The 12,747-nt window shown below is 21.4% G+C and overlaps 2 protein-coding genes across 4 annotated transcripts in view; one reads left to right on the plus strand and one right to left on the minus strand.

The window, feature by feature from the left end:
- LOC127282410 (uncharacterized) overlaps positions 1-12,747 on the plus strand; it is a 70,115-nt gene that overhangs the window by 35,106 nt on the left and 22,262 nt on the right. The gene's annotated exons all lie outside the window — the stretch shown is intronic.
- Positions 4,059-8,295, minus strand: LOC127282409 (uncharacterized). 3 transcript variants are annotated; one of them, XM_051306626.1, is made up of 3 exons: positions 8,156-8,250; positions 4,750-5,456; positions 4,059-4,490 (listed from the first exon to the last, which is right to left on the minus strand). In XM_051306626.1, the coding sequence occupies exons 1-3, from the start codon at positions 8,184-8,186 to the stop codon at positions 4,251-4,253; spliced, it is 978 nt and encodes a 325-aa protein (XP_051162583.1). In that variant the 5' UTR covers positions 8,187-8,250; the 3' UTR covers positions 4,059-4,250. The 3 variants fall into 3 exon arrangements, with proteins under 3 accessions (XP_051162583.1, XP_051162582.1, XP_051162584.1); XM_051306625.1 differs by lacking the exon at positions 8,156-8,250 and adding an exon at positions 6,089-6,345; XM_051306627.1 differs by lacking the exons at positions 4,059-4,490; positions 4,750-5,456 and adding exons at positions 6,803-7,107; positions 7,217-7,917 and having other exon boundaries at positions 8,156-8,295.

Consider the following 12,747-nt stretch of genomic DNA (forward strand, 5'->3'; position numbering starts at 1 on the left):
ATATACCTGAGTTTCTCATTTATAATTTATTAATGCAAAATTGATACAGCCCTAGACACGTCATTTTCTCCTCTCTCAGGGATTTTCAAAATAAACACATTATCCAGCAAAATCGAATTTATTTTCCCAAAGGAGTCATTTTTTTTTTTAGAAAAAAAAAATAAATTTTTGCTTAAATTAACCGAAAATACGAATTTAATATTTAAAAATTGTTATTCCCAAAAAATTAATTTAATTATTAATTAAAAAAAAAAAAATTAAAAATTAATTTATTATTACATTTTAATTATTATTCATTTAATTATTTTACACCCAGAGAAATAATTTATTTAAATCAAAAAAAATATATTATTTTGAATTAAATAAATGTATATTTGTCTCAGAGCCTACTAACATATTTATTTGGTGTAAATAAAAATTTTATTTGACATAATTAAATTTTTCTTTAGTTTAAATAAATTTTTTATTTCAATGAAATAAAATATACTTGCAAGAAATAAATGAGTTAGTAGGCTCTGAGACAAATATACTATTTCTCTGAGTGTATTTTTTAAAAATTTTAGGATAAAAAAAATTATTATTATTTTATTAATAATAATTTTTAATAATAATTAATACTACTATTATTAATTAAATAATTATTTAATATTATTTATTATTTATTATTATACAGTTTTGTTATATAATTATTAATAATTATTATTTAATAATTATAATAATTAACATAATCGTAGAATAAAATAGTTTTGTATTTCTTTTTCCAATTATTTTTTTAAAAGAATTTTGTCTTTATATTGAAAAATTTATAAAAAATATAGTTTAGGGAAAATAATTTTTCTTTTTTCTTTTCTTTTTGCTCTATGGAAATTAAAAAGGATTTTCCGTTCTGACATTTAATCAATTAATTTCCTTCCTGTATATTCACCCCTTATTGATGTCAATCACTTTTCTTCAGCTTTTTTCAGTAATCCACTCAGTCTATATATCGTTCGACATCTCAATCAGAAAGATTGAAGTCCCTTTAGAATCCAATCGCTGTGAAATTATACCTACTCTTTTTTTTTCCCTTATCCATATAATTGTTCAATATAAATAAATAATTTTTTTTTTCATTAAATAATTTTTTATTAAAATATTTATATTTCTATGATCGAATAATAATTATAATAATAATAATAATAATGATTTTTTCATACCAAAAAAGAAGGGAAAAATTTTGACAATTGCAAATATTTATACAATATAAATAATAATAATAAAGAGGATTATTTTTTATTCATATCGTATATAAGAAAAAAAGTTGATCTATTATATGAAGAATTGTAATACCTTTTTTTTTTTTTATTATTGGACTTTTACATAACTCAACTCCCTCTCAATAATACTATTTTCAATAGATGAGAAATACCTCTCTTATCCTTTTATAAAAGTTCTTTACAAAGATCTTCCACTTCTTTCTTATATACGAATAAACTCAGAAGTGTTCAATTTTGTTCTTTATTGAACCGTAAGTCAATACCCGTCACGTAATCTCATTGAATCGCCGTTTAAAAACAAAAAAAAAATAAAATAAAAATCCATGTTCGCAAAAAAAAAGTTTCAGAAATTTTTTTTTATTTATTATTATTATATTTTCATTGCTTTTTTATTTATTTCATTTTTCCATTAATTTATTTTAATTTTTTAATTTATTTAATTTATTAATTATTTAATTTATTTAATTTTTCAATTTATTTAATTTAGGTATTAATTTATTAAATTTTTTTTATTTTTTAATTTATTTTATTTATTAATTTTATTTATTTAATTAATTTATTTATTTAATTTTTCAATTTATTTTATTTATTAATTTTATTTAGGGTCAGTCGGGGTAAATCCGAACGGGGGGTAAATCCGAACGCTAATTATTTCAGCTTAATTAAAATTTTTAAAAATAAGTTCGATATGAGAATTTTTACCTCAGATCCTCTTGAAGAGATTCTAAGTATTATCCCATTTTTTGTTTGTTAATTAGCAACAGCATAAACAAAGATAACGAGTATTGCAAAAAAGATTGAAAATCAAAGATGACACTCTTTCAGTATTTTGTCTCGTATTTGAAGAAAAAGAAGCTAAAAATTCATTTTATTATTTATAATTGTTTGTTATGAATACTAGAACAGAAACTATATTTGATTTTTGCCTTCTGTAAAATTTTATTAATAATATCAGACCGTTCGTATTTACCCAAAAAAATTGGAAAACTGGGGTAAATCCGAACGGTATTTTTAATAATTTTTTTTTACTTCAAAGCCACACAAAATTGTTTTTATTTCATTACACTATTATTTTAACATTGTAAAAGTACATAGAAAAAAGTTTTTCTTTCTATACGTATCCTCGTTAGTAATTAATAAGCAGAAACTTAATCTCTGTTCTCTCGAAGGAGTGTTTCAATTTTTTTGCCAAATGGTTTGTTGAAAAAAGTTTTTCAGGATCTTAATAAAATTTGGTATTCTACGGTTTTTGGGGTCGCTAATTACCAATTTGAAGTCAGTTTTTCAAAATTCAAAATGGCGGACGAGAATTAAAAAATTCATTGGATTCGCTCGAAAATTGTTACTCGGGGGGTTTCAGGGTTAGCAAATTTGATCATTTTTAAAAATAAGTTTTAGGAAAGTACGCCATTTTGAATTTAAAAAATTTCACTTTTATTTTTGTATTTACATTCAATCACTCCAAAATACTTTCTGTACCAAGTTTTGCAAAAATCCGTTATGATTTGATAAAGTTATTGAAGGTTTTAATTGTGTAATGCATTTTAATTTTTAACCTGTTTGATTTTTGTATTTATATATGATGCATTATTACATAATAGGTTTATTATCGTATTTTTTTTGAGTTTTTATATAAGTTTAACAATTGCAATACTTTAAATTTATTTTCCCTAAGATTTTTCTGAAATACAGTGGCGTTCGTATTTACCCCCATATTTTAGGAAAGTTGCAAAGTATCGAGGTAAATACGAACGCTAAGTTTCCTGCGATTGTAATTTATCAAAAAATTTTTCTACCCCATAAAATTGTTCTATGGAAGTAAAGTAACAACTTCATGCACCAGAATACCGGAAGTATTTTTTTTTAAAGAAAAAACTTATGTTATTGTTGAAACTTACTAAAAGCGTTCGGATTTACCCCAGTTGACCCTATTTAATTATTTTATTTATTTAATTTTTCAATTTATTTAATTTATTAATTTTATTTATTTCATTTTTTAATTTATTAAATTTTTTTTATTTTTCAATTTATTTTATTTATTAATTTTATTTATTTAATTAATTTATTTTATTTTTGTAAATTGTTGATGTTGACTTTTTTCTTTTTCTTCTTCCGCATATCTTCCTTTAAATCATCAACCCAATTAAAGTACAACTGAGTTACATGTAACGAATTTTTTTTTTTCTTTTTTTTAAAGTATACGGGGATTGCAACAGTTTCTGTGAAAACTTGAAGAAACCCTTGTTGGAATATTACGTTATTAATGTCAAGTGAAGGTTTTAAGCTTCTTTGTGCTTGTACAGTATGCAACTATTACCCTAAAGCTCACAGACCTCGAGCTTTATCCTTCAACTTTTTACATGAAAATATTAATACATATATATAGAATTGAAAATTTTATTTACATTTGCAATTTTCGTTCAAAAAAAAAAATAAAAAAAAATATTAATTTCTCGATAAACGAAATTGAAAATTGATTTCATAAAAAAAATTTAATTTCTTTTTATTGCTTTTAATTATAAAAAAATATTTCTAAATTTTTATAAAAAAAAGGAATTTTTTCAATATAAATATTTTTTTAATAACCAGATAGTGTCGGTATCTTTTGGTGTTTAGGAATAATATTTTAGTGTTGGCATAAAAGCTCACGGCGTTACCTACGGAAAGTTGGGAATAATTTCAGAGGGCAAAATTATTATCATTCTTCTGATATATGAAAATTTTCGTTATCCATTTAGAGGATAATAAAAATTTTTATCTTACCAACTAATGGATCTATTGATTTTTTTTCAATTTCAAAAATATTTTTAAAGAATTATTTTTTAATTTCTAAATTTTTTTATTTTGTGAAAAACAATTTTTTTCATAGAAAATTGAGATATTTTTTTTGGCGTGTAAAAAGTAGAATAAAAAATAGTTTCAGTTAAAAAAAAAATGTTTAAATCACAATATAAATGTAAAAAAATATTTTTTTTATTTAAAAAAAATTTTTTTTTAATTTTTATAATTATTTCCAGAATCAACGACAGATTCGCCTGCCAATGTATCATAAAACGTTGCATTTGTAATGGAAACAAATTCCTCTTTTGCCGGTTCACCATTTTTTAATTTAAGTTTAATGTGATCGAGAACTTTACCTAAACGATTTCTATCCATATCGAATATTTCACATTCATTTGTTGTCTCGCTCATGAAATTTGTCGTTGAAAAAATAATTTGACTAGTTGAGGAGATCTGAAAAAAAAGAATTTTAATTTCATTTAAAAAATTTAGAAAAAAAAATCAAATTAAGAAATTTAAAAAAAATTATAAAAAAATATTTATAAATAAAATTTAAAACAAAATTTTTTCAATTAAAAAATTAAAAAAATTAAAAATAAAATTTAAAACAAAATTTTTTCAATTAAAAAATTAAAAAAATTCAAAATAAAATTTAAAACAAAATTTTTTCAATTAAAAAATTAAAAAAAAATTAAAAATAATAAATACTTACAAGTTTGTTATAAACATCTTTAAGAACAATTCCCTTATTATATCGAGTACCAAAAAAATATTCCTTATGTCGTGGACAATTTTGTATATTTCTTCTCTTTTCAATTTCAATTTCATCATAAGGACCAAATATAAATTTACTTTGATCAAAAATTGGAATTATTTTAGGTTCACCATTATTATTATTATTATTATTATTCATTTGTTTTTTTCGACTAATTTTAAATTCTGTCTCACATTCGCCAACAGTGAAATTTTCCAATTTTTTAAATTGTTCATCATTACGTCTATTCTCAAGTTGAAAACCAATGCTCAATTGATTTGTAATAAGACGAATCATATCAATTATCCATTTTGATGCATCGTCATTATTACTTTCTAAACCATAATTTTCAATACCTTCATTATTAAATTTCACTTGATATAAATCATGACCCAATCCATATGGTGAATATGATTCATTTTTAAAAATTTCAATTCCCGTTGTATTAAAACCATTTGGATATGTTCGAATTATTTTTGTATCTTCAGTGCGACATATTAATATTGTTGTATCACTTAAATGTGGACGACATTTTAATTCACCTGAAACTCTTGTTCCCAATATTGATCCATTATCTGTATTCATTGCAGCAATCATATTTATTTCCATATCAAATATATAAACTGGTCCATATTTAAATTCATCTTGTGGTGCTGGATTCCATGCTAAAATTTTGGTTTTGAAAAAAAAAAATGTTTTTTTTTATATTTTTTCAAATAAATTAACTGATTATTATTATTATTATTATTATTATTTTTATTATTATTATTATTATAAATAATTGTTTCAATTTTAAAAAATTGCTAAATTTAAAAATATTTAATTTTTATGGGATTTTTTAAATTAATTAATAATTTTGCCTTTAAATTTTGATTCTCTAAACTTTTATTTTTATTTATAATTATTTGTTATATTTTTCATTAATAGAATCTTTATTTTTAATTTTAATTTCTTAGATTGTTATAAAATATTAAAAAAAAAATTTCTAAATTTATTCTTTGAAATTAAAATAAAAATTCACTAATTTTTAAAGCAAAAAATATTTTTTTTTGGAAAAATATTATTATATTTTTTGGAAAAAAATATTTAAAAAAATTTTTCTAAATTTATTCTTTGAAATTAAAATAAAAATTCACTAAAAAGCAAAAAATATTTTTTTTTTTTGAAAATTAATTCAACGTCGAATTAGAAGGAAATGTTTTTTTTTTTTTTTGGAATAAATAAAACAATTTTTAATTAAATTTCAATTCCACGACACTTAAAAAAAAAAAAAAAAAGAAAATTTTTCATATCCTACCGAAGAGAAAAGGTAGGAACACAAAATTCATCTTGATAATAATCTTTCAACTAGCGAAAATGTCGCTCTGAATTCTCCTTTTATAACATGCCCCTAACGTCGTCGACCTTTGCAATATATAGAACGGCTTAATAAAAGCTATTTTTCAATAGAAAACATCTAACCATTAAGGCCCACTTGAAACAATTCTAATATGACTAATAACAAAAACTATAATAATTCGTTCTTTCCGTATCATTAATTTCCTTAATATTTAAAAAAAAAAAAAAATTTACCCCACTGCATAAAAAAATAAGAAAAAAAATTCATTTCACTAAAAATCAATAAAAATTATTTTTTTAATTTTATTTATTATTATCATAATTAATTATTTATTATAATTTTAATTATTATAATTTCCTTAATATTAAAAAAAAACAAAAAATTTTACTCCATTGCATAAAAAAATAAGAAAAAAAAATTCATTTCACTAAAAATCAATAAAAATTATTTTTTTAATTTTATTTATTATTATCATTAATTAATTATTTATTATAATTTTAATTATTATTATTTTTATTATTTATTATTATTGTTATTTGATATAATAATTATTATAATAATTATTTTTACAATAATTATTTATTAAAATTAATTATTAATTAATTATTAATTAATTCAATAATTAATTAATTTTTGTAATATAATTTTAATTTAAATTTAAAATAACTGCGTAATTAGAAAATTATAAATTATTAAAATTAGTTCAATTAGAAAATAAATTAAAAATTTAATTTTTAATCATTTTTGTAATGATTTACAGCAATTACAACCGAATCCCCAGCAATAATATCGACAAATTTTTGCTTCGTTATTGGAACAAGTTCATCTTTCGCCGGTTGAATATTTTCCAATTTTAATTTCATATGATCCAATATTTTTCCCAAATGATTTCGTTCCAAATCAAATATTTCACATTCATTTATTGTTTCACTTGTAAAATTATTTTTACTTATTACCATTTGACTGACTGATGATTTCTATAAAAAAAAACAAATTATTTTTTTCTCTAATATTTAATTAAATTATTATATTAAATATAGAATAATTATTGTCAAAAAAAAAAAAAATTTTTTTTTTACAACTTACAAGATCATTGTAAACATCACGAAGAACAATTCCAAATGTATAACGTGTACCAAAAAAATATTCCTTTTTTTTCAAACAATTATGAATATTTCGTTTTTTTTTAATTATCAATTTTTCATCTTCGGAAAAATTAAATTGTTTATCAGAAAATATTGATATAAGTTTATATTTCATTTTTCTTCGACTTTCATTCTCGGTTATTGGTTTACGATTAATTTGAAAATTAGTTTCACAATTTCCAATTGTAAAATTTTCCATTTTTTCAAAATTTCCCTGATAATGTTGTTTTTCTAAATCGGCGCCAATACTCAATTGATTTGCAATTAATCGTATCATATCAATGACAAATTCAGATGATGGACGTTTTGTATCATCAAATATATAATTTTCAATACCCTGACGATTAAATTTAATTTGAAAATTATCCCGTCCCATGCCAAATAATGAATAGGAATCATTTTTTGATATATCAATATCCGATGTATAAAAACCCTCGGGATGAATGCGAATTATTTTTGTCTCCTCGGTGCGACAAATTAAATTTTTTAAATCTTTTGGACGACATATTAATTTTCCCGCTACTCTTGTGCCTAATAATGTTCCATTATCATTATTCATTGACGCTATCATATTTAATTCCAATGAAAATTGATATTCCGGTCCATATTTCCATGGACCTTCTTTATTTGAAATCCAAGACGCTGAGAGAGTGTAAAATGAAAATTAAGAAAAAAAAATTTTTCTATTAATTTTTTTGTCACTATTTTATTAAAAATAAAAATAATTATTAATTTTTGAAAAAAAATTTTTATCATTAAAAAAAATTATAAAATTATAAAAAAAGGGGAAAAATTATTGAAATAATTTTTTTTTTTTGAAAATGGAAAAATTTTTATTTTTTTTTTGGAAAATAATTTGTAAAAAAATTGTTTATCCTACCCAGAACAAATGGTAGTAGTGTGAAGTTCATCTTGATGTCAATCTTTCAACTAACGAAATGTCCGTTTCATATTCTGAATCCTTCTTTTATAACTGACATAATATGAGTAGAGTCGACCTTTACTACGTTTAGAACAATTTAATAAAACGCTATTTTACAAATATAGTACTTGATCAATTTATTATTTTATTGTCCACAGAAAACTGACACATTGAGAAAAATGAGTTATATCTAATTTTAGAATATATATATATTTTATTCTCTTTAAAAAAAAAATCGAAATATCAAATTTTACACGTACATAAACTTAGCGAAACAACTTCAAAAACCAAAAGTCTTATATAGACCAAAATTTGCCGCTTTTTAGTCGCTAATTAGTTGTGAAAAAAAAAATTTTGTCGCTCTTCAATTTTTTTTAAAATAGGGTGCTTTGCTAAGTTTACATAAAGTTAGCGAAGCACCCATTCTAACTCCGTTGTTTACAAAGATTCACAAAATTCTTCTTGACAGAAATTTGCCGTTTTTTTGCCGTAACAAGACCAAATAATTCATTTTCCAAAAACCCAAAAAATTAATTAAAAAAATTTAAAAAAAAAAATTTTTTAATTTCAAAAAAAAAATTTTTTTAAATTTAAAAATAAAATTAAGAAAAAAATTTTTATACGAACTGTAAATGAATGTAAATTAAACAACTGCAGATGAATCACATAAGTACAGTAAAAAAAATGTAATTCATATAGAAAAAGAAAAACTTATTTGTTAAATTTTACATTAAACTAAATTAAATTATTTCATAAGAATTTAAAATCTATGCAAGAGAAAATACGTAATCATAAATTATAAAAAAAAATTAATCAACTACTCATACGAAGAACTACTCAAGCAAAAAAAAATATTCTTAAAAAAAATTAATTTCATTACCTCATTTCACTTACATATAACTAACTACAAAACTTTCATTAAAAATGTTAATTGTTATTAAAAATCAATTTTTTACTTCATTTTTGACGTTAACTTTTTTAAAACAGTATTTATCAATTTTAATTTGTCACGACAAAATCGAAACCAAATGAAATGATCTTAATAGTCAAAGCGACAAATTCCCCAAGTAAAATTTGAATTAAAAAAGTTAATTGATATTAAAAATCACATTTTCAATTTCGTTTCCGACTTAAAATTTTTTTAATCACTATTTATCAATTTTAATTTGTCACGACAAAATCGAAACCTACTTGAATACACTTAATAGTCAAAGCGACAAATTCCCCAATTAAAATTTTCATTAAAAAATATTAATTGTTATTAAAAATCACATTTTCAATTTCGTTTTCGACTTAAAATTTGCTTAATCAATATTTATCAATTCTAATTTGTCACGACAAAATCGAAACCTACTTGAATACACTTAATAGTCAAAGCGACAAATTCCCCAATTAAAATTTTCATTAAGAAAAATTAATTGTTATTAAAAATCACAATTTCAATTTCGTTTTCGACTTAAAATTTTTTTAATTCGTATTTATCAATTTTAATTTGTCACGACAAAATCGATACCTACTTGAATACACTTAATAGTCAAAGCGACAAATTCCCCAATTAAAATTTTCATTAAAAAATATTAATTGTTAATAAAAATCACATTTTCAATTTCGTTTTCGTCTTAAAATTTGATTAATCCATATTTATCAATTCTAATTTGTCACGACAAAATCGAAACCTACTTGAATACACTTAATAGTCAAAGCGACAAATTCCCCAATTAAAATTTTCATTAAAAAATATTAATTGTTATTAAAAATCACATTTTCAATTTCGTTTTCGACTTAAAATTTTTTTAATCACTATTTATCAATTTTAATTTGTCACGACAAAATCGAAAACTACTTGAATACACTTAATAGTCAAAGCGACAAATTCCCCAATTAAAATTTTCATTAAAAAATATTAATTGTTATTAAAAATCACATTTTCAATTTCGTTTTCGACTCAAAATATGTTTAATCATTATTGATCAGGTTTAATTTGTCACGACAAAATCGAAACATAATTGAATACACTTAAAAGTCAAAGCGACAAATTCCCCAAGTAAAATTTTCATTATAAAAGATTAATTGTTAATAAAAATCACATTTTCAATTTCGTTTTCGACTTAAAATTTGTTTAATCAATATTTATCAATTCTAATTTGTCACGACAAAATCGAAACCTACTTGAATACACTTAATAGTCAAAGCGACAAATTCCCCAATTAAAATTTTCATTAAGAAAAATTAATTGTTATTAAAAATCACAATTTCAATTTCGTTTTCGACTTAAAATTTTTATAATTCGTATTTATCAATTTTAATTTGTCACGACAAAATCGAAACCTACTTGAATACACTTAATAGTCAAAGCGACAAATTCCCCAATTAAAATTTTCATTAAAAAATATTAATTGTTAATAAAAATCACATTTTCAATTTCGTTTTCGTCTTAAAATTTGATTAATCAATATTTATCAATTCTAATTTGTCACGACAAAATCGAAACCTACTTGAATACACTTAATAGTCAAAGCGACAAATTCCCCAATTAAAATTTTCATTAAAAAATATTAATTGTTAATAAAAATCACATTTTCAATTTCGTTTTCGTCTTAAAATTTGATTAATCCATATTTATCAATTCTAATTTGTCACGACAAAATCGAAACCTACTTGAATACACTTAAAAGTCAAAGCGACAAATTCCCCAATTAAAATTTTCATTAAAAAATATTAATTGTTATTAAAAATCACATTTTCAATTTCGTTTTCGACTTAAAATTTTTTTAATCACTATTTATCAATTTTAATTTGTCACGACAAAATCGAAAACTACTTGAATACACTTAATAGTCATAGCGACAAATTCCCCAAGTAAAATTTTCATTAAGAAAAATTAATTGTTATTAAAAATCACATTTTCAATTTCGTTTTCGACTTAAAATTTGTTTAATCAATATTTATCAATTCTAATTTGTCACGACAAAATCGAAACCTACTTGAATACACTTAATAGTCAAAGCGACAAATTCCCCAATTAAAATTTTCATTAAGAAAAATTAATTGTTATTAAAAATCACAATTTCAATTTCGTTTTCGACTTAAAATTTTTTTAATTCGTATTTATCAATTTTAATTTGTCACGACAAAATCGAAACCTACTTGAATACACTTAATAGTCAAAGCGACAAATTCCCCAATTAAAATTTTCATTAAAAAATATTAATTGTTATTAAAAATCACATTTTCAATTTCGTTTTCGACTTAAAATTTTTTTAATTCGTATTTATCAATTTTAATTTATCACGACAAAATCGAAACCTACTTGAATACACTTAATAGTCAAAGCGACAAATTCCCCAATTAAAATTTTCATTAAAAAATATTAATTGTTATTAAAAATCACATTTTCAATTTCGTTTTCGACTTAAAATTTTTTTAATCACTATTTATCAATTTTAATTTGTCACGACAAAATCGAAAACTACTTGAATACACTTAATAGTCAAAGCGACAAATTCCCCAAGTAAAATTTTCATTAAGAAAAATTAATTGTTATTAAAAATCACAATTTCAATTTCGTTTTCGACTTAAAATTTTTTTAATTCGTATTTATCAATTTTAATTTGTCACGACAAAATCGATACCTACTTGAATACACTTAATAGTCAAAGCGACAAATTCCCCAATTAAAATTTTCATTAAAAAATATTAATTGTTAATAAAAATCACATTTTCAATTTCGTTTTCGTCTTAAAATTTGATTAATCAATATTTATCAATTCTAATTTGTCACGACAAAATCGAAACCTACTTGAATACACTTAATAGTCAAAGCGACAAATTCCCCAATTAAAATTTTCATTAAAAAATATTAATTGTTAATAAAAATCACATTTTCAATTTCGTTTTCGTCTTAAAATTTGATTAATCCATATTTATCAATTTTAATTTGTCACGACAAAATCGAAACCTACTTGAATACACTTAATAGTCAAAGCGACAAATTCCCCAAGTAAAATTTTCATTAAGAAAAATTAATTGTTATTAAAAATCACATTTTCAATTTCGTTTTCGTCTTAAAATTTGATTAATCAATATTTATCAATTCTAATTTGTCACGACAAAATCGAAACCTACTTGAATACACTTAATAGTCAAAGCGACAAATTCCCCAATTAAAATTTTCATTAAAAAATATTAATTGTTAATAAAAATCACATTTTCAATTTCGTTTTCGTCTTAAAATTTGATTAATCCATATTTATCAATTTTAATTTGTCACGACAAAATCGAAACCTACTTGAATACACTTAATAGTCAAAGCGACAAATTCCCCAATTAAAATTTTCATTAAAAAATATTAATTGTTATTAAAAATCACATTTTCAATTTCGTTTTCGACTTAAAATTTTTTTAATTCGTATTTATCAATTTTAATTTGTCACGACAAAATCGAAACCTACTTGAATACACTTAATAGTCAAAGCGACAAATTCCCCAATTAAAATTTTCATTAAAAATTATTAATTGTTAATAAAAATCACATTTTCAATTTCGTTTTC

Source organism: Leptopilina boulardi, unplaced genomic scaffold, assembly GCF_019393585.1.
Source record: "Leptopilina boulardi isolate dan_hultmark-lab unplaced genomic scaffold, ZJU_Lbou_2.1 LbouV2_30, whole genome shotgun sequence".
NCBI lineage: Eukaryota > Metazoa > Arthropoda > Insecta > Hymenoptera > Figitidae > Leptopilina > Leptopilina boulardi.

Excerpts from the sequence above, each read along its gene's own strand:
- LOC127282409 (XM_051306626.1), bottom strand. The coding sequence starts at position 8,186 with ATGAACTTCACACTACTACCATTTGTTCTGG. Across the intron at positions 5,457-8,155 it reads ACTACTACCATTTGTTCTGG|CATGGAATCCAGCACCACAA; the intron begins GTAGGATAAACA and ends CCAAAATTTTAG. Across the intron at positions 4,491-4,749 it reads AAGATGTTTATAACAAACTT|ATCTCCTCAACTAGTCAAAT; the intron begins GTAAGTATTTAT and ends CTTTTTTTTCAG.